Here is a 27,587-nt window from a genome sequence, read left to right as displayed (position 1 = left end):
AGGGGACTGGAGAAAAGCACCGCACTGCTGGAAAGACGTCCGTCCGCACCCAGGCTCCCCTAGAGGAAGCCGCGTGGACGAGCAGGAAAGGACAGCGCCACAGTGTGAAGGGAAGGGGCTCGGAGGCCCTCACTGCTCAGGCATAGCGGCTAGCACGCTGCATGGCCTCCCTCCAGCCAGAGGGCTCTGCTCAGCAACAGAATGTTCCAGAGCCCAGGGTCCCACGTCCAGCTACCCGGCACGGCCCCAGGTGTCCGCTGAGTCGGGATGGACCTCGCCGCCCCCCAGCCCAAGTCGGGAATGAGGTCCCCCCTTTGCCTGCGTCAGGGTGCTGCGGGCAGGAGGGGCGAGCACAGCGTCCCGCCGCCCCAAGGCGCCGAGCACCCCCGAGGAGCACCCCGAGCCGAGCTAGGACGAGCAGCTCCGTGGTGCGCGCCCCGCCTTCATCTTCTTGGTCTGCCCGCTGGACCCGCGCGGTGGCCCCCTGCGTCGCTTCTTCTCCAGCTGCTGCTGCAGCCGTTCCTCCTTCTTCTTCAGGTAAGTGGTCATGTTGTCGCAGGTGGCCTTGTAGAGGCTGCTGAAGCCACTGTCCGTGCCAGCAGAGCCTGTGCGGAACAAGAATGGGTGCCAGTGTGCCACAGGAGCGCAGGGGCTCTGCTTCTAGCGGGGGACGTGGTGGGCCGGAGGGACCCTCCTGCGACAGTGACCACCCGGCTCTCCGTGGACCTGTGGCGCCTCCTCTGGCATGGCCCCAAGGATGCCCACCTCCTGGTGGCCACACCTGGCTGGACCCAGGACTCGCTTCTAACAGGACATGCGGGGCCCAGGGGTCCCCGGGAGGCCAGGTGCAGAGGCTGTGGCTGTGTCCTGTCGGCACCGTGCCCCTGCTCCTCTGCACTGGGGACTGGGGTGTCCTCCAGCCAACAGCAAGCGGGGACCTGAAATCTGCCAACCACCAAGCGGCTGGATGCAGACCCCGCAGGACCCACAGAAACAGTGGGATGTGCGGGCCGCTCTAGCGTCTATACACACCGAAGCTGCGTTTGTGTCCCCAGAGCTCGGAGGACCCAGGCCTCCATCCGGACGGTGGCTTGTCTTCCCAAGAAGTCTTCTGAGCAATCATTTCTTTAGTCGAGTAAAGGCACCTGAGTTCCAGGGCCGAGTTAAAAGCACCCCCAGACACAGCCAGGAGCTGCGTCCCAAGAGCCTGCCTTCTGCCAATACAAACGGAGGGGCTCTCGGCGCCTGAATCTCCGCTAAGGGAACCAACCAGGCCCCGGCTCACAGCAGCTCTGCTGTCCTGACGCGGACGCGGACACACACACCGCACCCACCACAGGCCCTGCACCCTCACCCACAGAACAGCTTCCTGCTGCGTTCCGCGCTCTGGAACCAGCGTCCGCCCGCGCCCACGGCTGAACATGACCCTGCAAAGCAGGCCAGGGCGGGTCCTCACCTTCCAACATGGCCCAGTTCTCGCGAAGGTGAGCACAGACCCTCTTCGACACAGCACTTTCAGGAAGAGACTGAGAAGACGAACGGAAAACCTTTATTGGAAAGAGGCCGGTGGACAGTGGTCGACCCCTGTACTCACAGGAGGCGGAAAGGCCGCTCTCCCCGGTTCATCAGGCATGGCAGCGACCGCGGCTCGCCACGCAGGACTCCGCCCAAGGTGCCTGGAACCTGGCAGGCGCCGGCTGGCGGCATCGCTCACTGCTAGTTTTCAGATAAAGACCCCCGAGCGAGCTGTCGGGCGCTCTGAGCACTCGTCAAGGCCGTGCAAGTTTGCAAAGGGCTCTGCGGGTGTCACCTGCTTCTCCCCATGGCACCTTAGACACAGGACAGGCGGGAGGTGACATCCCTGCTTTACGCACAGGCTCACCCAGGCCACCTGCAAGGAGGGGCCCCCTCACTGTCCAGCGGGACCACTGCCCCAGCGCAAGGCTGCACTGAGGCTGCAAATGTTAAGGATACACACCCAGGGCTCACCAACTGCGGGCTTTTCTCCTAAAAAGACGTGTCAGCAGAACAATCACAGGAAATACATACCAATGACAGCAATTCACCCCCGAGACACCCGTGCAGGCACCGTGACACTGAAGAACCCGGCCAGGCACCCAGCTCCCTGCACCCAAGCCGCAAGCCCTGTGGCCGCTGTCCCCCAAGGACACAGCCGCTGGCACGGGCGTGGTCGACGGAAACAGCGGGGCCGCCCATCTCACCTGCCACTGGCCGCCCACAGGCCTGCAGAGCACGAGGGGGGCCTCCCGGCAGTCCTGCAGGACCCACAGCCCCCGGGCCTCCTCAAAGGCGGCGTCCCACACTCTGTGCTGGAAAGTCAGCTGCTGCTGGTAGACCAGCTGCCGCCGGGGGACATCCAGCTGGAAGAGGCAGACCACGGGCAGCCTTCCCAGGGAGAGAGGGGACGATCACGACAGCGCCCACGGGGGCGCTCAGCCCCGGGCCAGCCCCGCCAACACCTCAGCGGCAACCTCGGGACGCCCTGAGCCCGGAGCCCCCAGCCAAGCCACTCCCGCTTCCCCGACCCCGGGAACTGTGAGCTAACGAACGCTCCAGTCCCGAAGTCCGGGGCAGCTTACTAGGCAGCAAAGTCGAAGCCGTGCAAGTGAGACAGCCGCCCTGCCCGCCAAGCAGCGGACGGGACCCCGGGCCGCGCTCAGCCCTCCCCAGCAGGCTTTTTACTCTCTAATCCTGCGTCCTCATTTCCAACATGAGCTCAGCCACCCGCCCCAGGCCTGCTGTCAGGACAAGTGACAATGTGGGAGGCCCCCAAACGCCCCCCCCGACACGCAGACAAGGCCCAGGAGGGAACGCTGAGTGGCCCGTGCCCCCCACACCCACCTCGTCAGCACCGCCAGCCCCCGACGGGTCTCTCATGCCCAACTGGGACTGGCTGAGGTGGACTCTACCACAGCCGACCCTTCGTTGGGATTCTATCTGCACAGAAGACCAGCCGGGGGCCACTGCTCCCTTTACCCTAGCGGATTAAGATGCAGCGCACAGAAAGGGAGCCGCCCGGCCCGCAGCAGCAGGGCTCGTAAAGCGAAGTTCACTGCAGGCAGACGCCACGCCAGCGTCGCCGTCCAAGCCTCCCGAACGGGCCGCGCGGGCTCACCCGTCACACAGGAGCGCCACGCAGTCCTCCTGGCGCCAGTAAGTGATCCTGGACGCAGCAAACCTCTGAAAGGAAAAGCAGCGGCTTCAGGGGTGTCAGCCTGGCAGGACCTGACGCCGGGCTGCTCTGCTCAAACTGCGAGCATCGCTGCAGGACGGACAGTCCCCACATGTGGTCCATGACAGGCAAAGAGAAGACACTGCAGGACTCTCTGGACACCAGTGAGGGCACAGCTCACAGGGAATTCCGACACACAGGGCAGACGGCAGAGGCCGCTCCGTGGCTCTGGCCCTCCCTCCGGAGCTGTGCCACATCTCCAAGGCCAATGGAATTGCTCAAAAAGGAGGGAGGACAGAGCACACGGGGAGGAAAGAAAGGCGTGCATGTGGGCGTCCACACGCTCCGGCAGAGAAAGCAGCCTGGGCTGGGAGCCAGCAGAGGCGCAGGGGGCACGGCAGGCCCACGCACAGCTCTCGGGGGCTGCCCTGGCCCCTGCTCCCCTCTACGCTTTCTCCTCGCCGTCCAGGGGCGTCAGGGGTGAGCAGAGCGCAGACGGGAAGAAGGCAGAACGAGCAGGCCTCTCTCTGCCACAGCTCTAACGGGGGCACCGTGGCTGCAGAAACCCAAGGCGGAGGCGCGCACGGGGGCAGCCAGAGCAGCTGGAGGCCACTGACCCAGAGGGCCCTGCAGCCACTGGGCTGGGTGGCCGCGGTCCTGGGGTCCTGGGGCTCTGACCCACATCAGGCCTACCTGCCCACGTGCTAGAGAGAGGTCTCGGGGTGGACGAGAGAACCGAGAAGCCAAGGACGAGGGAGGAGAGCCCTTCAGTTCAGGCCCAGGTCTCGTTAGACACGCAGCAAAGCCCCGTGCCACAGGCTGCCACCCTGCGCATCATGACCCCAGCCCCCAGGCCAGCTCTGCAGGCCCTGGAAACGCGTGAGCAGACCCTCCCTCCCCACCAGGCCCAGCTGGGCCTCTGGAAGCTGCCAGAACCGTCCACGTGTGATCAGCTGGACCCCAGCCAAACAGGGCACCCGCCCGGGAGCATCAGAGCGAAGAACCCCGAGAGCCTGAAAGGCAGCCCCCACCTTCTCCCCTGCAGATCCCCTGACAGCTGAAGGCTCAGGTGACCTGACCTGGGGATGCACTGGCCAGTGCACCATCCTGGGGGCATGAGGTTGACCCACGATGGACAGAGGTAGGGAATCCTGGGCATGCTCAGCTCCCCGCCAGGCACCACTATTTTATCCATTTCCAAGCAGGATTAGAGGCCTTTCTGTAAATTAGTGGTTTGAATGCAAACATGGTAAGATATAAATTTTTTCCCATTTACATGACTAGGTGCCTTCAGAATTTGAAATACACGATTCCTCTCAAGCTGGAAGAAGTTTACATTGACAGGAAAAACACTTTTCCAACGTAAAACGAATTTTTTCCACAGGATCCATGACTGGAGAGACGCCCTATAAACCAGAGACAAACGTGAGGTTACCTTGTTGCTCCAGGGCTCCGTTGGCTCCTGCAGGCTGGGCAGGTGACAACAATGCAACTCGCGGCCGCTTCTGTACTGCCAGAGTCTCAGGGTGCAGTCCTGCACACACCAAGGACGGGTCAGCACCCAATGAGGCATCCAGGCTTCACCGGGTAGTGGGAATAACTCAGCTATGTCCACTGCACCTCTCTCCCAGCTAAAGGCTCTTTGCTTAGTAACAACTGTGCAAAGAGTCGCACAAACCAATAAGTAAACATGGGTGACCCCACACAGCCAAATGGGCAAGGACACAAGACACCCTGTCACATGCCGGAGGTCAAAGACAACACCTGCTATGCTCGGGCTGGGAGCGAACACACACGCATGCACGCACGTACACACACGGACCCATCAATGAGCATGCATTCGCACAAGGAGAAACACATGGGGTTAATGAGCATGTGACAACTGTCCACACATCACTGTTTAAGAATGGGTGAAAAGAGGACATCTGTTTGTTACCCATGAGAGTGTCAACTGGCACGGCCTTGATGTGTGCTCCAAAAATAACATAAATGCAAAAAAAGGACGGTTTATCAGGAACAAGACAAAGATGCCCACTTTGGCCACTTTTATTCAACACAGTAATGGCAGTCTTAGCCACAGCAATCAGACAAGAAAAAGAAAAGGAATCCAAATTGGAAAAGTAAAACTGTTACTGTTTGCAGATGTGATTTTATATATAGAAAAGCCTCCACCAAAAGGCTACTAGAAATAATAAATGAATAGAATAAAGTTGCAGGGTACACAATCAATGTAGAAAAATCTGTTGTGCTTCTACACACTAACAACAGACTAAAAGAAAGAAAAATTAAGAAAGCAACCCCACTTACAATTTATTTAGGAATAAATTTAACCAAGGAGATGAAAGACCTGTACTCAGAAAAGTATAAGACATTGTAGAAAGAAACTGAAAACACAAACAAATGGAAAGATATTCCTGCTCATGGATTAGAAAAATTAACATTGTTAAAATGTACATTATTAACTAAAACAATTGAAGACTCACTCCAATCACTATCAAAATCGCAACAACATGTTTCAAACATAAGACAAAAGAATCCTAAAATTTATATGAAAACACAAAAGACCCAAAATAGCCAAAGCCATCTTGAGAAAGAATAACAAAGCTAGAGTGTGTCACGCTCCCTGATTTCAAACTATACTGCAAAACTACAATAATCAAAATGGCATGGTATTGGCAGAAAAACACACACACAGATCAATGGAACAGAATTGAGAGCCCAGAAATAAACCCATGCACATATGGACAATTTACAACAAAGGAGTAAAGAACATACAACAGAGAAAGGACAGTCTCTTCAATAAATGGTGTGGGGTAAACTGAACAGCCATATACAAAAAAATAAAACTGGTCCACAATCTCAAACCATACACAAAAATGAACTTGAAATGGATTAAAGACTTACACGTAAGACCTGAAACCATAAGACTCCTAGAAGAAAACACAGGCAGTACGCTCCTTGACATTGATCTTAGCAATATCTTTCTGAATATATCTCCTCAGGCAAAGGAAATAAAAGCAAAAATAAACAAATGGAACTATTTCCATCTAAAAAGCTTCTACACAGCAAGAGAAACGATCAACAAAAGGACAACCAACCGAATAGGAGAAGATATTTCCAAGTCATATATCTGATAAGTGGTTAATAACCAGAACAGATAAGGAACTCCTACAACTCGACAACAAAAAACCTTTCAAAATGGGCAGAGAAGGGGCTTCCCTGGTGGCGCAGTGGTTGAGAATCTGCCTGCCAATGCAGGGGACACGGGTTCGAGCCCTGGTCTGGGAAGATCCCACATGCCGCGGAGCAACTGGGCCCGTGCGCCACAACTACTGCGCATCTGAAGCCTGTGCTCCATAGCAAGAGAGGTCGCGACAGTGAGAGGCCCACACACCATGATGAAGAGTGGCCCCCGCTTGTCACAACTAGAGAAAGCCCTCGCACAGAAACGAAGACCCAACACAACCCAAAATAAATAAATAAATAAATAAATTTATTTTAAAAAAAATGGGCAGAGACTATGAATAGACATTTTTCTAAAGACATACAGATGGGCAACACGCACATGAAAAGGTGCTCAACATCACTAATCACCAGGGAAATGCAAATCAAAACCACAATGAGATATCACCTCACATCTGCCAGAATGACTACTACCAAAAAGACAACAAATGACAAATGTTGGCAAGGATGTAGAGAAAAGGGAACCCCCGTGCACTGTTGGTGGGAATGTAAACTGGTGCAGCCACTGTGGAAAACAGTGTGGAGGTTCCTCAAAAAATTAAAAATAGGGCTTCCCTGGGGGCGCAGTGGTTGAGAGTCCACCTGCCGATGCAAGGGACACGGGTTTGTGCCCCGGTCCGGGAAGATCCCACATGCCGTGGAGCAGCTGGGCCCGTGAGCCATGGCCACTGAGCCCGCGCATCCGGAGCCTGTGCTCCGCAATGGGAGAGGCCCGCGTACCGAAAAAAAAAAAAAAAATTAAAAATAGAGCTACCATATGATCCAGCAATTCCACCCCTGAGAAGAAAACAAAAAACACTAATTTGAAAAGATATACGCACCCTTCTGTTCACTGCCCCATTATTTGCAATAGCCAAGATCTGGAAGCAACCGAAGTGCGCATCAACAGAAAAATGTGGTACACACACACACACACACACACAATACATTACTGAGCCATAAAAAAGAATGAAATCTCACCATTTGCAGCAACATGGATGGACCTGGAGGGTATTACGCTCAGTGAAATAAGTCAGATGGAGAAAGACAAATACCATATGATTTCACTCATACGTGGAATATACGTGGAATATAAAAAGTAAACAAGCAAAACAGAAACAAACATGCAGATACAAAGAACAGAGTAGTGGTTACCAGGGGGGAAGGGGTGGGGGGAGGGCAAGATGAGTTGAAGCGACTCAACTGTACGGTATTGTGGCGCATGGTGACTAAACTTTCGGTGGTGAGCACACTGTAATGTATAAAGAAGTCAAAATGCAACGTTGTCCACGTGAAACTCACACGTTATAAACCAACGTTACCTCCGTAATACAGAAAAGAGGAGAGGGTTATATTAAGGAACGTTTGTTACAACACTCATGAGGACGGCAGGAAATAGAACCACACATCTAAAGAGAAGGACCAGACAATGACTGAAACGAAGCAGGGTCCACGCCAGCATCCGCCTCAGAAAAACCGCTCTTGTGAGTGGGATCCCTTTACTATAACCAGACATGCACAGATCACATCCACCTGCGGAGCAAATACGAAGTCTGATGAGAAGAACCTCTGTGTGATTTAAATGACCGAGAGAGAGAGGAAAATTAGCTTCCCCCAAATGGTTAAGGCAGGAATCTCCGGGTGCTGGGATGTGAGTATGAATGCCTTGCCGTCAATATGGCTGATAAACAGGGAGACGAACGCACATCTACAGGTGTCCCCACTCGCCTCTAGTCCCCCCAGGCGACAAGGGGTGTTTTAGAGCAGAGCCCTACAGGACAAAGCCAATCACGGGTAGATGCAGACAGAACCCAGATGCTGGGGACAGATGGGAACAAGAGGCCTTGGTCTCGGGGACGCTGGGACACATGTAGAGAAGAGACACGGGGCCCCTCCCCACAAAGGGTGAAGACAGGACACCGAACCCCACCCCCACGAGAAAAGGAGGACTGACTGACCCAGGAGGGCTCCCACAGGGATGCAGCCGGGTGCCCGAGTCTGACACCCGGGCTCGCAAACCCAGCCCCAATGCCATAAGCGGACGGACCACCAGACATCGAGGAAAACCGCCAGCTGGAAAGGTGTGTGACACACAGGGAGGAAAGAAAACACACACAGGAAAATCCCTAAAAAAAACACACGTCACAGCACCTCAAGGAGATCCAAAGTCTACATTCAGGATGCAAGGATGGGGGCTATGAAGAGAGAATATCCCAAGGACGAGAAAGAGCCTCTTGGAAAGTAGAAACCACAGCAGAAATGAACATGCCCACAGAAGTCTGGAAAATAAAGTTGAGAAAATCTCCCCCAAAGCAGAACAGGGAGCAGGCACATGAGAGAAAAAATATGAAAGGAAAGAACCAAGAGTCAGCGGGTCAAACATCCAACTGCACAAATCCCAGGAAGAGTGAGGCGCGGACGGCTCCAGAGGGAGGGAGCCTAAGGAAACGCCCAGGTCTCTGGACCTGAAGACTCAGAACGGAAAGAGCCACTGACTGTGCAGCTAATTTCAGGGCCCCCATGACACCCCCGCCCTGCTCCATCATTCTTCAGAGCACGGGGTGAGAAGGCCCCCAGAAAACAGCCAGAGAGAAGGGCGATCAGAGCCCACATGAAGGACCCAGACTCAATGGCCGCAGACTTCTCAAAAGAAAAAGCAGGCAGAAAACCAAGCAAACTAAAAACCAGAGAAAAGCCTGGAGCAACGGTTCGACAATCTGCGGGGAAACATCTGACTGAGCATCACACACCTGCCTGATAACCGAGTGCTGGAGACGGGAGAAGGGCACCTCCTGAAAGGCAGGCTCCTTCCTAACCACCCTCCCTGCACCTTCAGAAAGCTGCCCCATGACATGTACCCCAAACAAGGTCGGGGGGCACGTTCTGGAGACAAGGAGCCCACCAGCAAAGAGGGAGGGGACGCAGGCAGGACACTGCTGATTCCCATGCAGATGGCAGCAGCTGACACGAAGAAACTGCTCGTGCTTGTTTCTTGATGACTCGTGTTGTTTGGAAACACCGGCCATCAAGAGGACACAGCTGAAGGCTCCCAGGACCTGCCTTGGAGGCCATGGCGGGTGGAGTACTAGTTTCCACTCTAAGCCTTACAGCAGCACCTGACTCTTTAAATCGACCTACAATCTGCACTTCACAGCATGCAGGGCACGCAGCATACCACGCCTGGGCCGCGTGGCCCGTGAGGAGGTAGGAAGGCAATGGGATGGGGCACCCAGGATGGCCAGCGCCAGCCCTACTGCAGTTCTGTAAAAAGGAGTAGAAGCAAAACGCTGGACTTGACAAAGCTAAGTGGTAAGACCAAAGGTGGTCACTACGCTTTTCTGTGTGGCTGAGTATTTTTTTTTATTGTAAAAGAGGCTTACAGCAAAATTCACAGAAACTGGCTATCTCTGGGAACTCCAGCACATTTATTTTCTTCTCTTTACTTTCACAAGTCACTTTCAAGAGAAGGGAAAAGTAAAAACCTGTGAGAAACCACACTTGGTGAAGGAAATGGGACGTGGCCACTGCCTGGAAGGCCTGCCTGTCAGGAGTCCATGAGGCCCCCAGCCCACCCCAGGCCCCTGAGTTGCATAAAAAGCTAAAGGGTGGAAAGACAAAGATAAAGGGCTGTGGGCAGAGCTTCTGAAAAGAAAAGAAGAATCAGAGCCAGTTAGGAACGCAAAACCTGCACTTCAGCAAAAGTACTGCCTGATGACCCTTCTAAAGAGTGTTCCTTAGAGAAAGGTGCCACCGATCACTCAGCTGTTAAGGCTTCCGGCCCCTGGGGCAGAGCTGCTGTACTTACTGCTCAAACCTCCAAGGCCGAGTGCCTGGCCCCTCTCCACGCGCTCACACAGGGGCGGGTCAGGGACAAGGCATGAGAGCGGCAGGACCGGAGGGAACCAGGTCCCTCTGGGATTTGGAAAGGGCCGTCTGCACAGCGGTTCTGGCTCAGCGTGTGCGCGCGCGCGCGCGCGCACACACACACACACACACACACACACACACACACACACACACACACACACACACACGCCGGCCAGCTCTACCCTGCAGACCACAAGCACCACCTAGTGGACGGCCACCCAGGAAAGGCACGTGCTGACCTCCCAACCACCACGCTGGGAACAGAAGACAGGCTGCTCGCTGACAGGTCCTCCCCCAACCGAGGCTCCAGGCTGCACCCCCACCACGGGGAGCCGGGGCGCCCGTGGGGAGCAGAGCACTTACCCCGGACGAGGACAAGAGCAGCTCGGGATGGTCGGGCACCACGAAGATGCGACTCACAAACCTACAGGTGGAGAGAGGCAGAGGGTGAGCCGGGCTGCTGTGACTCTGCCCCGCCCGTGTCACCTCGGAGCCTGATCCCAACAGAAGCCGAGAGGGGTAGTGTGGCTGCGTGGGGAGCACGCCCCATCACTCGGGCCCAGAGGCAGTCTCCGGCCACACCTGCCAGGAAGGCCCCCGGGGTTCTGCCCTGCTCGGGAGCTGCCCAACCACGCGCTTCAACGGGGTCTGTGACGCCAGGGCGACCTGCGAGCAGGGCCGGGTGGAGGGGGCAGCGCCACGGACCGCAGCCAGGGCCACACCCACAAGCCTCAGCCGAGCAACCCAGCCCCCCCAAGAAAGCAGCCTCGGGGCTGCAGGCGTGCACCAGCATCTCTAACGCGACCACCCTGGGAGGGGGGGCCCCCGTGGCTCCCTCGCCTCCACCGGTTCCCATCCCAGCCGCCTGGAGCCTCACCCCGGCCTGGGCCCCGGCCTGGCTGCAGCCACCCTCCCTCCCCAGGACAGCCTTCCCCGAAGGCCCTCAAAAAGGAACAAGAACACGTTGCAGGATGAATGCAGCCTGTGTCCCCCCGCAATGGCAGGTCCACGACAGCGGGTACGAGCCACCTCGATGTCTTTACAGGAAAGGAGTGGAAACCACAGTTTCCAGGGCCTTCACCAAGACTCTTAAGGAGCAACGATTGGTCATTTATTCGCCGAAATATCCACTGAGCACCTACTGCGTGCCAGGCGCTGTGCTGAGGGCTGCAGACAGCAGTGAGCAAACCTGACAAAGACACCCCCCCCCCCAAGTCTAGGACTCGGCGGGAGACAGGCCATAGGAGACCCTGGGTGTCCGCGGAGGCTCGGAAAGGCCCGTCCAACAGAAACACGGCCCCAGCCATGGTGTGAGTCACCAAGGGCACTTTACATCTCCTGATAACCACACTAAAAAGGTAAACAGACTCAGGTGAGACTAATTTTAATACTATGTTTTGACTTAACTCAATACACCCAAAATGTTATCATCTCAACCTGCAATCAATATAACAAATTAATAATGAGCTATTTTTACACTGTTTTTCACACTGTCTCTGGAATCAGGCGTTTTACGCTAGCTGCTGGCACACCTCACTTGAGACCTGGCGGCTCATGGCTCTGAACCGGCCGGCACAGGCTGAGAAGCCCAGCAGGGAGGGGCCGGGGGGAGCGGTGCTTCCTGAGAGGGCAGGTGGCATCGGGCGGAAAGCTGAGTGAAGGAGGGCGCTGGGCAGCGTGGGCAAGAGCTTGCCCGGTGGAGAAAATGGCACATGCAAAGGCCCCGAGGCACAGTGTGCCCAGTGGGGTGGGGAGCAGCAAAGGCCTCCGAGAGACGGCAACGGGGCGGGGGGCTGGCCGGCCACAGGAACTCTGCTCGCAGGATCACTAGACAACTGAATAAAAGCTAAAACAATGCTATCGTGACGTACAAAGCCAGCAACCATCGCCCTTTAAGGTCAACGTTTACGTTCCATTCAAACACCAGGAAACAGGAGCGATCTCAGAATTGAATTAAATCCCTCCAATTCTTCCCCTGCCTCAAATAACGCAGTTTAAAACGCTTCAGCCAGTTAAACTAAGTGCTTTTCCTTCCTGCAAACTGTAACCAGCCTTCTGCCTCAGAAGAGCGACACTCTTCAGAAACGCCACCCTCACGTGACGTCAAACTTCACTTACTAAAGGAGCGCTCACTTGCCAGAAGACAGATCACAGAGCAACAACGCCTGCCTGGACGATTTCAATTGCTGAAGCATGTTCCTCATCCCCCGACACACCCCCACTGACCGCTGACCCTACTGCCAGGCGCTGAAGGGCATCAATGCTGGCCTGCGGTGACCACGCACTGGGGACTGAGACCTCGGTGCCCCCAAGAAAACCTCTGGGAAATGCATTCTGAACAGGGAAGGAGGTCCTGAAGGTTCTGAAGCCCTGGGACCAGGGGGTGAGCTAGACGGGGCCCATGAGGAAGCAAACCGATGCAGGCCAGGCCGTCCAGGCTGGTCCCCGCCTCCCAGGAGGCACCTCTCACTTCGCCACCAGCTTCCCCAGCTGAAGGGTCCACCTGCGTTTCAAACCTGAGCCTCCCTCTGTGGAGGGTGAGGGACTCACTCGGTGGGGGTACAGGGACGGGGGACACTCACTAGTTGGGGCGACGGGGACAGGGGACACGGTGCGGGGACAGGGGTCACTCGGTCGGGGGACGGGGGACACTCACTCGGTGGGGGGACGGGGGACACTCACTCGGTGGGGGGACGGGGGACACTCACTAGTTGGGGCGACGGGGACAGGGGACACGGTGCGGGGACAGGGGTCACTCAGTCGGGGGACGGGGGACACTCACTCGGTGGGGGGACGGGGGACACTCACTCGGTGGGGGGACAGGGGACACTCACTCAGTGGGGGGACGGGGGACACTCACTCGGTGGGGGGACGGGGATGGGGTCACTCACTCAGTCGGGGGACGGGGGACACTCACTCGGTGGGGGGATGGGGGACACTCGGTGGGGGGACGGGGGACACTCACTCGGTGGGGGGACGGGGACAGGGGACACTCACTCGGTCGGGGGACGGGGGACACTCACTTGGTGGGGGGACGGGGGACACTCACTCGGTGGGGGGACAGGGGACGGGGGACACTCACTCGGTGGGGGGACGGGGGACACTCACTCGGTGGGGGAACGGGGACGGGGGACACTCGGTGGGGGGACGGGGGACACTCACTCGGTGTGCCCAAGGCAGAAGGACTCGATGTTGTGCGGAGCCGCAGCCCAGCTCACCCGGATTTTCTCGTCCCGGTCGGCAGTGAGGACATAGCGGTCGTCGGGACTCACGGCCTGTGCACGAGGGTTAGAAGGGGCGGGTCAGCATGGCCGGCTCCCCCCGCCACCCCAGGCCTCAGCTTACGTGTCCCCCGAGGGCCACAGCTGCCCCACACCTGCTCCCGCCCCAGCCCGGCCACGCCCACTCCCGTCTCTGGCACCTGGTCGCCTTCCTCTCCTTCCTTTCACGTGTCCCCATGTCCAGCCCGCCACTGAGTCCTGGTGATCTGTCTTTCACGATCCCCCCGGGTCCTGTGAGCCCCTGCAGGGTCCCACCCCGCCCCCGCCGCCCAGCCCTCGTGGGCCTCTCGGGGCCCCTGGGGGCGCAGCTCGTGGCTCGGGGGCTCCGAGGACGCCTGCTCTTTCCACACCCCTCCCCGTCGTCTCCCCGACCTGGGCCTCCCCCACGTCTAGACCACACAGCTGCCCCTAACTTGACCGTCCTCCTTCAGCCTGCTGCCAGCTTCACCTCTGAAATCGGGGCCCTGCCCACAGCAGAGCCCAAACCCGCCCACCTGGCACACAGGCCGCCCCCTCCTCGTCCCCTGAGCCGGACTGTAGCCAGTGAAGCACGTCGCCCACGTACCACATCCAGCAGCATCGACAGGTGTCCCAGTTCAAGCTTGCCGCTCCCGTGCGGCTCCAGCACCGAAAAGGAATAAACGTCCCCAGACTTGTCTGCTACCAGAACCTTATCCTCAGAGGCCGTGAAGGTCAGGGCTGTGCACCTCCTCACCACAGTCCTACAAGGCCAGAGAAGCCCACGTTAGGCCTCTACGGGTCGGCGCCAGGGCCGCCCGCTGACCCGCAAGGCTCCCGCCATGTGGCAGTTACCGAAGATGGTGCCAAAAACATAAGGGATGGAAACAGAGCCAATGCCTCAGACAAAACTTACTTTCGCAATATCTTTTCTTTTAAAAATGTGCTAATGGCAGAATCTGAGTGGTGGGTTTCTACGTGGCCAACGTGAGACCCGCTCAGCCTGACAGTGTGTTTGAAGGCTGTCCTGATAGAGTGCTGGGGGCGGGGCTCCCCGGCCTCCCCGCGCGTCGTGCGTTGGGGGGTGGGGGACACAACAGCAGCCAGCTTCCTAAACGCCAATGCGCTCTGGGCCGCGACCACAGCTGCGGAGGGCCCTCCTGCCCCTGTGGCTTCCCATCCAGGACCCCGCCCTCCGCGCCGCCCACCCACCGCCGGCTCTGCCGCCTGGACCGGGATCCTGCACGCGCTGCTCGTGAGCACACGGGAGGGCCGCGATGCTGAGAGCTGGAGGCGCATCACAAGTCCAAATCCTTGATCCGGGGCCACAAGAGCTGTCACGTCTGCGAGCTGGTTCAGTAACGACATCAGCCACGAGGAGCAAAACCACAAGTGGTGACACAGGCCCCACCGCCGGCCCGTTCGCCCCGGGTCGGGGTCATGCCGGTTCCTCCTGTTACCATTTTTCATTTTGTTTCTACTGGGACGTCTTCCAGGTAGCAAACTAGGCTCTCCACGACAAGGTGCCCGTATTTTTCATCCTACGTTAGAGGCAAGCCATAACGCTGCTTTACACACAAACGCCTTCCGTTTATCTACACGCGTGGCCTCTTCACAGAAGGGCCGGCCTCAGCTTTGCCGTCACCCGAGGGCTGGAAGGAGACCCACTGTCCCCATAAAGAGCTAACGTCCGTGCAGACGACACCCAGCTCACAGCAGCCGGACTCCAGACGTCAGCCTGAAACGGAAACTGAACGTTACGCCCCCCACGCAGGGCCCATCAGAGCCTCGCCCGCCTTCCGCCTTTCGCCTTTCGGGAGGGAGGGCCGAGGGAGGGGCGAGAGGACAGAGGAGCGAGCGGGAGGCCCTGCTGGGTTCCAGGCGCCGCCACGGGGCTCGGCAGCTGCTGGACGGCCCCCACTCCTCGGTCCAGTGGCGTGATGCCATGAACGTGGGGAAACAACAACAAGGAAAGGGAATCAGACCCCAGGTCAAGACTGATCAGAACTCGCAGCGCGCCCGTCATTTAAACAAACGGTCTGTACTGCACCAGCAACACAGCTGCACAGCCTAACGGGCCCACTGAGCACCTGCGCGGCGCGCGGCCACGGCCTGGGAGGGGCGGAGGGGGAGGCACGACCTCCTAGGGGGCACCGGCCTAGGACAGTCCTCGGGAGGCAACAGGCTTGCATCCCAATGAGCTCGCCCACCCCAGGAGGAAGTGAGCCCTCCATAGCCGGCCCCCTCCCCACTGCAGCCCCCCCATTCCCACTCTGCATCTCGCCCCTTTGTCCTCTGCCAGCTGGGGGCTTCCAGCTTCTCAGGCTAAACCCGTCCTGGCAACGATTCCAGGACGTGGCTCAGCTGTGCAGGACAGGTGTAGGAATTGGGACCCATAGGCATCAGGACACAGGTGGCGGACAGGACCATTGGTGGCTGGCCATGCCGCCCCAGCAGAACGAGCCCCGGGGGCACCAACCTTCGGCCTCCGCAAGGTCTGGGGCCTCAGCACTTTCCCTTGCTCCACAGAGTCACTGGGTTCAAGGCCCAGGCCCCCCCAGGGTGGGTGTGGCCCCCTCCTCCCTGCCAGGGACAGAGGAAGGGCCGCTAGAGCGAGCTCTGAGCCGTGAGCAGGTCCCACAGCCGCTCGGGGCCCCGGCCGGTCAAATGTGGATGAACTGGACGTCAGATGTACTGAGGGTGGGTGCCATTCTGAGGCGGCCCATCAGATCCCAAAGGGGTCTGTGCCCCAAAGGTGAAGAGCTGCTGCACCCCCTCCAGGGTGACGTCCACTCGACCAGCATGGGGGGGACCGCCCACTGCATGTCGTCGCCCAGGCGACTTCAACTCACCCTGCTCTCCCGCAAAAGCGTAATCAGAGAGGAAAGGCGCTGAGCTCAGGGTAAATGCACAAGAAAAGGCAACGGGAGACACATGACCCCTGCCCTGAGCTCGCCCCGGCCCAGCCCCTTGGCCCCATTATCCGAAGGCTGCAACACGAGGGAGGTCCTGCAGTTGTAATCTGGTTCCTTAATTTCATCCAATCACATCATGCCTTCCACACCACCTAATGCAAGCATTTCCTACACAAAGTTATTCTGTTGATACCAACTTAAAAGCCAAGAGAGAACGACTAAAGGGAAAACGCCCAGCACCGAGACCGCTAAGGTCTACGGCCCCGAGTGTTATTGGGTCTCACGTGGAAAGAAGCCCCGACACACAACCTTCCAGAAACAAAACAACACGGCACCTTCCCTTCAGTCCACACCCACAGGCCTCGGGGTAGGGGGACCCAGGCACGGTCACGGGGACCAGGCGTCTGAACACCCGCCCCACCCCACGCCCGAGGAGGCCTCACCTAAACTCTCTCATTAAGAAGCCCAACGCCACGCAGACCCCCTGCTCCCTCCTCAGACCCTGCACGAGCCAGGACCCTTCTAGAACAGCCAGAGCCCCCCAGGAGCCCTGGGCGCTGGCCGTGCCACCCCGGCAGAAGGGCAGGAGCTCCGGAACCAGGACCCAGGAGTGCGGCAGGCTGCATGGACACCCCCGTGCCCACGTCCAGAGTGAAATCCCTACCCACCCGCGGAACGCACACAGAAGTGGCAGTTTACCCACGTGTCTGCCTTCTAGCAAGTCCAGAGCTGCCACCTACAGAGCGAGAGCAAGCTGGCCGCCAACTCTCCCTACCACCAGCAGGCCCTGCGCCCGCACCCACGCTTCACAGAAGTGGTCAGTGTGACTGCGAGGGACCCAGGGGTCAAGAGGCCTAACAGTGGGCACACCCCCTCGGTTAAGAATCACCCTCATCCAAAGAGAGGTCAGGTCCGTGGCCTCACGGCCTGGGAGGAGGTGATCTCTAGGAGGACAAACAGGTCTCCAGGGGCAGAAACAGATCCCGCGAAGAAACTGTCTCAGGGGGAAGGCAGGTGCCGGGGAGGCAAACGCCTTGTTGGAGGGCCGCGCGGTGTCTCTCGCTAGGGATCTCTGGATGATGAGATTCAGAGTGATTTGTTTTTGTTCCCACTTTGGCCTTCTCTGAGGTTCCCAAATTTTTACATGAACCAAAAAAATTCAAGGCGGAGAATGGAAAAAATTGCTGTGGTAGGAAACCACACTGCTCCAGGGACCAGACAGGACACCTACGAACCTGCCCTCAGCTGCCCTCCCGCAGACCCCGGTCTGCACACAAGCACGCCCGTGGCAGCTCTGGACGGCGGCCTGGGGGAGCCTGTCGGCCGAGGCTCACCCGTAGTGTCTCGCTCAGCACGCGACGCTATATGGCACGGCCGGGTGACAGGGCAGCCGCAGTGGATGGACTCGTTTAACACAAATGGGAAAAACCCAAGTTCCCTAACAGAGAATCAAAGGGAAAAGGAACCACCACCCCGCAGAAAAGCAAAGGGCGTAAGACAGCTCACAAGATACAAGCAGTTCTTCAGGGTACGGCTGCTCTCCTCACTCCTAACGAGGCAAGCACGCAAGGTCCCACTTTTCTCTCACACGGCCCCAGGCCCAAGGTTAGATACTACTCAGCGCTGGGGGGTGCGGTGTTTGCTCCTGCACTCCGGGGGTAAAGGGAAAACCCCTTGGGAAGGCAATTTGTGATCATCGACATAATTTACAAATACACATCTTCAGACTTGGCAATTCAGTTTTAGCAACTTTTACAGATAAATGAGAAAAGTTACGTCTGAGAAAATATGATAATTCACTGAAGCACTTTTTGAAAGAGCAGAACAAGTGAAACGCAGGTAAGAAATGTCCATGAAGAGAGAAGGTCAAGAAAACGACGGGACTGCACGCAGTTGCTACTCTTCACAAAGTACTGACCAGCACAGACATCTCTGCCATCGGCTCCATCGGGTGCACCTGCAACACGCCCTTCAGTCCTAAAGACCCCAAGTCTCCTCTGACCCAGGCCTGATCCCCTGGGTCCTCTGATCGTTGTCCAGGTCCCCTCGGCAACCTGGGGGTCAGACGCAGATTTCCGGATGTCCCTGGAGGGCGATCAGAGCTCTAAAACATCCCGCTGCAGGCAGGATCAGCCTGCATGTCCTCGAGGCACCCTGGTGGGCGCACCAGAAGCACGGCCGGACAGCCTTTACTGTAGCAAAAGAACTACTGCCAGATTCCTTTAGATCGTTTGATTTTCATCTTTTGGGGCAAAGCCCCCTTTCTGAGAATCTGACGTAAGGTATGGAGACTCCACAGACAAAAGTCAGCAGTCAGGGTCAAGAAAGGAGATTAACTACTGTTACGGGCTGAACTGTGTCCCCCCCCCCAAATTCATGTTGGAATCTAAAAACCCCCCAGACCTCAGAATGTGGCTGTATTTGGAAAGACAGCCTTTAGAGAGGTGATTCAGGTGCGATGTGGCTGTCCAGGTGGACCCCAATCCAGTGTGATGGGCACCCTTACAAGAGGAAAACAGCACACAGAGGGATGACCATGTGAAGAGACAGCGAGAGGGTGGCCATCTACAAGCCACGCCCAGGAGAAACCAATCCTGCTGACACCTTGATCTTGGACCTCAGCCCCAGAAATGAGGACTACATACCTGTTGCTGAAGCTGTGGTGTTCGTTACGGCAGCCCTGGCTGCCTCATAAGCCACCATCACCTGCCGTCACTGTCGCGGGCCTGCCCTCCCCGCTCCCTACAGGCTGTGGAAGCAAAACCAAGGCTACCCGCAAGGATCCCTGTGGGGGAGCTCAGGGTCAGAAACCCCAACGTTGCCGGCGATGCTCAACCCTGAACCCCGAAAACACATGACATCGTCTGTGCTCTAAGTGACCCGCTAATGTTCCGGCTATGTTGGCAGGAAGATGCTGCCTCACAGGCCTCTCCGGTTAAGGGTGATGTGAATTCACATCGGCAGGAAGGAACAGTTCATCATCAATTATCCTGTGGCTACACGGCAACACACATTTAAAAGTCATTCTGGGGCTGGAAACTGTAACTGACTGTGGGCGGTAGCTGGAGGGCGCGGGTGCAAGGAGATTCCCCGTACATCCTTTTAATTTTCTGTTTTAAGCTTTTAAAACATGACCATCTATTGCCCACCTAATACACAAAAACACGTATAAGGTAAAAACGAAGTAATGTTACTGAACTTTATTTTTAACCTGACTGGAATCGAGGGCAGAGTGGGTACTCCTTGCTTTTGATGCCACCTGGAATCTGGCTTTTTATCCTTCTCTCAGCAAATAAGATGAGATAAAAATCTTAGAAGTGTAGCTGTCCCAATACAGGTGTGAGTCGGCTACAACAGGAAATTCCTTGACCTTGGCCCTTCAGTAGTTAGAGCGTTAAAACCGCACACATTTATCTCTGATTATGAAAGGGGAGTTAAACCCTGCAGCTGTAGGGAGGCGAGAAGAAGGGGAAGGGCCGGCTCTGCTCCGTGTGGGTGTTTCCATCAATGTCAAAGAACAATCAAAATAAAGCCCGCCTGCACCCTCCTAAGGAAACAGAGAAGGTGCAAGTTAAGAGAGTATCAAAGCCAAAGGGCATTTACATCTGCCCCCAGCCGACTGTCAGCATCACCCACCTCCTCTCCAAAGACAAGGAAGCTCTCGGGAAGCCAGCGCTCAGAAAACCACAGTGCCCCCTCCCTTTGAGGAAATGATGGAGAGAGATGCAGGAGAAGAATAAAAAGTCGGAAGAGCATGCACAGGACTTTGCTGGGTAAGAGGAAACACCCAGGCCCAGTGACAGCTATGTTCTTGCTGAGTTACTGACACCATCTCCCATCAATGCTGAGCCCCCAGCCCTTGAGATACTCAAGTAAGTGCACCGACTTAAAAACTCACCAAGTTAAAACCGTGGCCCAGGGCTTCCCTGGTGGCGCAGTGGTTGAGAGTCCGCCTGCCGATGCAGGGGACACAGGTTCGTGCCCCGGTCTGGGAAGATCCCACATGCCGCGGAGCGGCTGGGCCCGTGAGCCATGGGCCGCTGAGCCTGCGCGTCCGGAGCCTGTGCTCCGCAACGGGAGAGGCCACAGCAGTGAGAGGCCCGCGTACCGCAAAAAAAAAAAAAAAAAAAAAAAAAAGTCGCCCAGGTGCCTTAACTTACACGAAGCCCCCGACACACTCCCAGGGGGCATGCTGGCATTCTCTATTTCTGCCACCACAAGACTGGAGAAACAGTGTTTGGAAAGCACAATGGCACAGTGGCCAGGGGCACAGACTCTGTAGCCAGTGACCAGGACGGGGCCCAGCTGAGCTGAGTAACTGGAGCTGCTTCAAAGTTTCCTGAGCAGCGGTGTGGGTGAGCACACCGCCCCGCCCCGCGCCGCCCCACTCATGGGCCCGGTATGAGAATTAAATCAGTTAACACAAGTACAGCACTCGACACAGCTCCTGGCACAGAACTGGTGCTGTGTTAGCTTCTTACGCTATCGCTACTGCCACTATTGTTACTGGCATGCAAGGGTAAGCCATGCGTTCAAGAGCGTAGTGATTCCACGTTAGCATTTCATACCTGACGCTCAGACGTTGCCACGGTTTTGTACGGAAGAGAATCAGGCGCTTACTGTCATCAGTTAAAGCGAAGTAGCTGCCAGACGTGGAGAAGGCGGCCGCCAGGGCCGTGTCACTCCCCTCACCCGCAGGCTGCGCGTCCTCCCTGAGGAAGAGAGCGGGCGGGTCAGGCCTTACCTCAGCAGGCGAGGCTGCACCCTCCAGGCCAGCCCCGTGCGCTTGTAACGCGGTCGGATGTGGAGAATGTGACGAGGTTCGTGTAGCCAGAACATAAAACACATTAAGGGGACACGGAGAGGTTAAAGACCACTCTAATTTTTAAGGAGTAAAGCTAAGTAAACAGAAAAGTCTCTCAGCATACACACCAGAATGCCAAGGGCTGAGCTGCAAAGACCCTCAGAGGCCCACTCCCTCAAGGACATGAACTGATCTACAACTAGAGGCAGGGATCAAATCATATTAAGAAAATAAAGTGGGCCCCAAGCCTGATTCTTCTAAAGAAAACCACCATACAGAATGACCATACTCTGAAAACAAACCTATGGTTACCAGTGGGGAAAGGTGGAGAGGGATAAATTGGGAGATTGGGATTGACATATACACACTACTATATATAAAATAGATAACTAATAAGGACCTACTGTAGAGCACAGGGAACTCTACTCAATATTCTGTAATGACCTATATGGGAAAAGAATCTAAAAAAGAGTGGATATATATATAGATGTACAGCTGATTCACTTTGCTGTACACCTGAAACACAACATTGTAAATCAACTATACTCCAATAAAAAATTTTTTAAAAACCATACTCTACTTTTATCTTTCAATTAGCTGAAGTTAATTTCATATACCTGCTTTCAATGCATTTAAAAGTGCCCTGTTATTTCAAAGTGCCAATAAAATAGTTAATTACTGACAAAAACGAATTTAAAGTATTTTAAAAACTGCTAATATTCTTAATGCTGAGTTTGAAAGGTAGTTCCACATTTCTCTCCTGAGGTGGTCCCTGGTTTATCCACACGGCCGGGTAACAGAAATGAAGAATTCAGCAAATAAGACAACAGCTTACTCCTTAGACGGAACGGTCCCATTATTCAAACCATGCATCAGCCCTGAAGAGGCTCCCCTACCATCTCACCCTTTATGCTCTTGTGCCTCCTTTTCTGCAGCACTGCAATCATATATGAAGAGGCTGTCATCATCACTAAAGAAAAAAATAACAAAAACATTTTAAAGGAAGCACTTCGGTAATTATAATGTTCATTTCTTTTTTTTTAACCTGGATCAAAACAATATTTGCATACTCACTAAGGGTCTTATCCACAAGAAACTGTCTCCAGAAGATATTTCAGGGAACAGCTAAGGAGCTTTATTTGCTTAACCTATTTACATTTGCCATACATAACTGATATGGTCTGTCCATAAAAGTCAGTTAAGTGAAATAAATGAAGACAAAAACTCAACAGGAAGTAATATACCATTCTTTGATAACCAGAACATCAGTGCAAAATGGCTATGTAAGAACAAGTTATATTCTGATGTTACTGAGTTTTCAGAGGGTCTTTTGCACCCGTTTAAAACCACCATTACTTGTTTAGAAAAATGTCTCATCTGCCCCAGAAAAGCTCCCATGGCTGCCAGGCATTTACCAGTATAGAAGCCACCCACCTTCCCTATCAGACCCTGAGCTCCCCCTCCAGTGCCTGGCACAGAGAAGACATCGTGCAAATTTATAGCCTTTAAAGTGACTGCAGCCAAACTCTTTTCACGTGGCACACTGCAGCGCAGGAAGCGAAACAGTCCTCCAAGCCAGAAACTGTGCCAGCCAGCCACTAGATTTCCTCAAAAGGTATGGAATGAAGCAACCAGATGGAGTCTAATTTAGCCGTCTCTCACTGTGGCATGTGTTAGATACCCCGAGGCTCTAAAACAAAATAACCTGGGCCAGACAACAGGTTTGTGAATAAATCTGTGAAATCTAAACTTAACATCTTATTGGATCTCTGAAACCAAACACTGAACAAAGAACACAGATAGTATCTTTACATTTGAGAGACACATTGTTTCAAGTATGGAAGAATCAAAACTACCCTGGGAAAGAAAACAGGGGCCGAAACTTACCACTACTAATATCCAAGAGGTTCCTGGGTCAAGACTATTCGATCAACAAACATTTACTGATTTAAAAATCCCGGGAACGATAAGGAAGGAGCGTGAAATTAGAGAAAGCAAAAGCAAGACCTTATAATGGGCCACTAGGGAGGTGCGCGCAGTGGCTCTGGAGTACCCCCCGAGCGAGGAGGTGTCAGATAAAACCCTCCAGCCCCGAAGGGCAAGTAGGGCGGGGTCGAGGGATGTGGGCTGGGAGGAGGAAACAGGCACCTACGCAGGAAGAGGGAGAGAGGGGTGCGCCGAACTTGGTGGCCGGGAGTAAAGCCCTCTCCCCAAGGGCTGCCTTCCACACCTCTCCAGAGAGAGTTTGACCAGCGTCCCCCGGACCCCGCAGAGCCCGGAAGTGTCTCGCGCCGAACCCTCAAAGAGCGCCGCAGACCCGCCGCAGAGGGCGCGGGGACCTGGGCAGGCGGCTAGGGGACCCCTGGGCGGGTCTTGGGAGAAAGACGCGGAGAGCGGACATTCCGCGGCGCAGGCACGCGGCCGGGCCCAGGTGGCAACGGAGAGCTCACAGGTAGTAGCGGGGCTCCCCGGGGTCACCCCAAGGCGGGTGCAACCCCGGCTGTGCGGGAGAGCCGGGGGGGGGTCTCAGGGCCCCGACACGCGACCGCAGCCTTGGCTCCTGCTCCAGGCCCAGACCCCTCACCTGCTCGAAGTGGAGGTGGCCAGCAACCGGCTGCCGCCCCGCACCACCAGCTCATGCCCGCACAGCACCAGCCCTGCAGAACCCGCCATGTACCCGCCCGCCGCGCAGCTACCCACGTGCGCCGCCTAGCGCCTCTTCCTGCCAGCGCCGAAAAGTGACGTCAGACGTAGACGCCGCGAGGAGACGTCATCCGGGCTGGCCCCGCGAACATGCCAGCCCCGGGCATGCGCAGAAGGTGCATTATCCCTAAAACTCGCAAGCTGGCCTTCGCGCCTCTGGTGGCTTGGGGTGGGTTGCTGATCGCGTTTGTCCGGATGGAATACACTTGATTGTTTAGTGTTCGTCTCATCCTCCAGACTGCATAGGGCCAGTTCTGGATCTTTCTCACGCTGTGGCCGGGCGACTTGGCCGGCCTGGTACCTACTTGGTCCTTCAAAAAGTGAGAGGGTCTGAGTTTGCCTCCAGGTCGAGGACATGGTGTCAGAGGTGGGCTCAGAGCTGAGGGAAGATAAGCCAGACGCGCCTGAAACGCAAAGCCTCTGAACTGCTATTTTTCAACCCAAGATAGGGCTCCTTTCCTGTGTTCTTATGCTCATGGAGTGGGTCACCAGGCATCAGTTATGCGGGATGATTCCTCGGGACTCTCCGCCCCCATATTCCACACTCTTCATCTATTCTTATAAATCCTCCTGGACGCCCCTTCTCTCCAGCTCCGCGGCCTCCGCCACGACACAGCCCACAGGAATCTCGCTGCTCACTGGTGTCACATCCGCCCTTGTCTCCCCGCCACCCCCACCTCATGCAGTTTCCACACTGAAGCCAGAGGGACCTTTTCAGAACACAGTTCCAATTCCCTGCTTAAAATAAACAAGTGGCTTCTCATTGTTCTCAGTACAGAAACCAAATCCTAATCTTCCACTATGAGACCAAGTGTGTGGTCTGCCTCCTAACGACTCTGCAGCCTCCTTCCCTACCAGGCCTGCTTCAGTCTCAGTGCTCTAGCCGTGACTACCCTTCCGTTCACTGGAACAATGGTTCTACTAACCACAGGACCTTAGCGCGTGCTATTCTTTCTGCCTGAAATGTTCTCCGCACACCCTGTCTATGTCCCTAGTTAATTCCAGTCACTCAGTTTCATCACAGTGGAGTCATCACTTAATCAGGGAAGCCTTTCCGTTATTTGCATCCACAGCACCGTGATAACTTGTTTAATGTCTGTCTCCAGACTACAAATGCCATGAAAGCAGGGACTGATGCCTACTAAATTGGCAAGTCACCGATCGATGCCCCAGCTTGCACCACAAAACCTGACATGAAGTCAGTGCTCAGTATTTGCTAAGTAAATAAACGGAACAACTAATTGGCAGTCTTAAAAGATCAGCTATTTTTGCATAAGACGAATTACGATAGGCATGAGGCATGGAAACTCTGCCTGACTCAACCCCACCTCCAGTTTGATTCAAGGATGAATTGACACCCAGACTTAAAGCAGAATGCTTGGGAGACTTCCCTGGTGGTCCAGCGGTTAAGAATCAGCCTTCCAATGCAGGGGACTCACGTTCAATCCCTGGTCGGGAAACTAAGATTCCACGTGCCGCGGAGCAACTAAGCCTGTGCGCCACACCTACTGAGCCTATGTGCCACAATGAGGAGCCCACGCACTGCAGTGGAGGATCCAACATGCCGCAATGGAGGATCCCCCGTGCCGCAACAAAGATCCCAAGGAAGAACCCTAGTGCCGCAGCTAAGACCCGCAGCCAAAAATAAAATAAATATTAAAAAAAAAAAAAGGGGGCTCCCCTGGTGGCGCAGTGGTTGAGAGTCCACCTGCCGATGCAGGGCACACGGGTTCGTGCCCCGGTCCGGGAGGATCCCACATGCCGCAGAGTGGCTGGGCCCGTGAGCCATGGCCGCTGAGCCTGCGCGTCCGGAGCCTGTGCTCCGCAACGGAAGAGGCCACAACAGTGAGAGGCCCGCATACCACAAAAAAACAAACAAACAAAAAAAAGCAGAATGCTTGGGAAAAGCCGGGCTTCCTTTAAGGCAATGAGGTAAAAGGGGCCTTCATGGAGGCAGAAGATGGAAGAGAGTCTGTATCACAGAACAGAGAACGCAGAGGGCTGGGGGCGGGAGGTTGGGGGTGGGGAGAAGGGGCAGGAGCTAAGCCAGAGACTCACATGAGATCATCGCAAGGGAGCTTCCAAGGAGGGATTGACGCTGGGCAGAAAGCAGAGGAAGCAGGAGTCTCCACAGTGTTTCTGAAGGTGAGTCGGCTATAAACATCATTTCTATTCAGCTAACCTAGCCGGTACAGTGAAAGTCCATACTCATGGTCTGGGGTATTTTTCAGGCCCGCAGGTGAATTTACAGTTTCTCTTCTGGGTGGGATAACAATACCAAGACCACAGAGATCCTAGAAAGGGGCAGCCAGTCATCGCAGGCTTGCAGGCAAATTTAACTTTCTTTACAATCGTGGTTTACATCGTTTTAAATGTTCTGTAACACACATTCTAACAGATACAATTAACTGTAATGTGCGTATTTAACCTGACCTTGGGGCTTCCCTGGTGGCGCAGTGGTTGAGAGTCCGCCTGCCGATGCAGGGGACACGGGTTCGCGTCCCAGTCTGGGAAGATCCCACATGCCGCGGAGCGGCTGGGCCCGTGAGCCATGGCCGCTGAGCCTGCGCGTCCCGCGTACCGCAAAGAAACAAACAAACACTAAACTGACCTCGAAGCTTCACTACTTTCATGTTATAGGTTACAACCTCGAGAAATAACTACAATTTTTTTGGAGTTGCACTATTCCTTTTAAGTCTTTATTATTTGTTATTTGGAGGAAAAATAATAAAGACTTAAGAGGAATCCTGCACTGTATCAAAAGACGCAGAGCAGCTATAAATGAAAACTTAAAGATCTGTACTTGACCATCAGATGTAAACAAAACTTAAGCATTTTGAAGCTTTTGTGTTGATAAATCACTTGCCTCATACTTTGAATTCTTATAGTACTTGTGCCAACAAGACTTATTTTCCTCAAGATTTTTTTCATCAAATTTCATGATAACATCTACCTTTTTAATTTTAATCAAATCTACTTGAAGGGGCTTCCCTGGTGGTGCAGGGGTTAAGAATCTGCCTGCCAATACAGGGTACACGGGTTCGAGCCCTGGTCCGGGAAGATCCCACCTGCCGCAGAGCAGCTAAGCCCGAGAGCCACAACTACTGAGCCCACGCACCTAGAGCCCGTGCTCCACGCACCTAGAGCCCGTTCTCCACAAAAAGAGAAGCCCCCGCGCACCACAACGAAGAGTAACCCCCGCTCGTGGCAACTAGAGAAAGCCCACGCGCAGCAGCGAAGACCCAATGCAGCCAAAAATCAATCAATCAATTAATTAATTTTTTAAAAAGTTAAGAGAATAGATCTTGAAAGTCCTCATCACAAGAAAAAAAAGTTTGCAACTATGTGTGGTAATGAATGTTACCTAGACTTACTGTGGTCATGATTTCACAATGTATACAGATACTGAATCATTATGTTGTACACCTGGAACTGATACAATGTTATACGTCAACTATATCTCAATAAAAAATAAAATAAAAATTTTACGGAAAAGAGAAAAAAGAATGCTACATATATATATACATATATATATGTATATATATAATTCAGCCATAAAAAAGAAGTAAATCCTGCCACTGCACCATTGCAACAACATGGATGAACCTAGAGGGCATGATTCTGTGTGAAATAAGACAGGCAGA

At 55.0% G+C, this 27,587-nt stretch overlaps 1 protein-coding gene across 3 annotated transcripts; it reads right to left on the bottom strand.

The window, feature by feature from the left end:
* Window positions 1-408: 408 nt before the first annotated feature.
* On the bottom strand, window positions 409-23,964 carry WDR4 (WDR4 tRNA N7-guanosine methyltransferase non-catalytic subunit). 3 transcript variants are annotated; one of them, XM_022552845.3, is made up of 11 exons: window positions 23,825-23,950; window positions 22,145-22,210; window positions 21,005-21,148; window positions 14,129-14,285; window positions 13,445-13,557; window positions 10,646-10,706; window positions 4,629-4,727; window positions 3,137-3,201; window positions 2,223-2,406; window positions 1,457-1,526; window positions 409-605 (listed from the first exon to the last, which is right to left on the bottom strand). In XM_022552845.3, the coding sequence occupies exons 1-11, from the start codon at window positions 23,911-23,913 to the stop codon at window positions 409-411; spliced, it is 1,245 nt and encodes a 414-aa protein (XP_022408553.1). In that variant the 5' UTR covers window positions 23,914-23,950. The 3 variants fall into 3 exon arrangements, with proteins under 3 accessions (XP_022408553.1, XP_089766266.1, XP_022408552.1); XM_022552844.3 differs by lacking the exon at window positions 409-605 and having other exon boundaries at window positions 1,163-1,526; window positions 23,825-23,962; XM_089910140.1 differs by lacking the exons at window positions 409-605; window positions 2,223-2,406 and having other exon boundaries at window positions 906-1,526; window positions 23,825-23,964.
* Between the last annotated feature and the right edge of the window lie 3,623 nt (window positions 23,965-27,587).

The sequence above is a fragment of the Delphinapterus leucas genome, chromosome 4, assembly GCF_059928025.1.
Source record: "Delphinapterus leucas isolate spDelLeu-1000000601 "Yukka" chromosome 4, BTC_Dleu_Yukka2, whole genome shotgun sequence".
NCBI classification, from domain to species: domain Eukaryota; kingdom Metazoa; phylum Chordata; class Mammalia; order Artiodactyla; family Monodontidae; genus Delphinapterus; species Delphinapterus leucas.
Note: the sequence above shows the minus strand (reverse complement) of the source record. Positions and strands in the feature narration are given on the sequence as shown.

What these genes read in the sequence shown, in the direction of transcription:
- WDR4 (XM_089910140.1), bottom strand. Translation starts at nt 23,913, where the DNA reads ATGGCGGGTTCTGCAGGGCTGGTGCTGTGCGGGCATGAGCTGGTGGTG. An exon ending in TGCTCTTGTCCTCGTCCGGG is followed by an intron (nt 4,728 to 10,645) that starts GTAAGTGCTCTG and finishes TGGTGTGTGCAG; the next exon opens with GACTGCACCCTGAGACTCTG. An exon ending in GTGGCGCTCCTGTGTGACGG is followed by an intron (nt 1,527 to 3,136) that starts GTGAGCCCGCGC and finishes TCGTCTTCTCAG; the next exon opens with TCTCTTCCTGAAAGTGCTGT.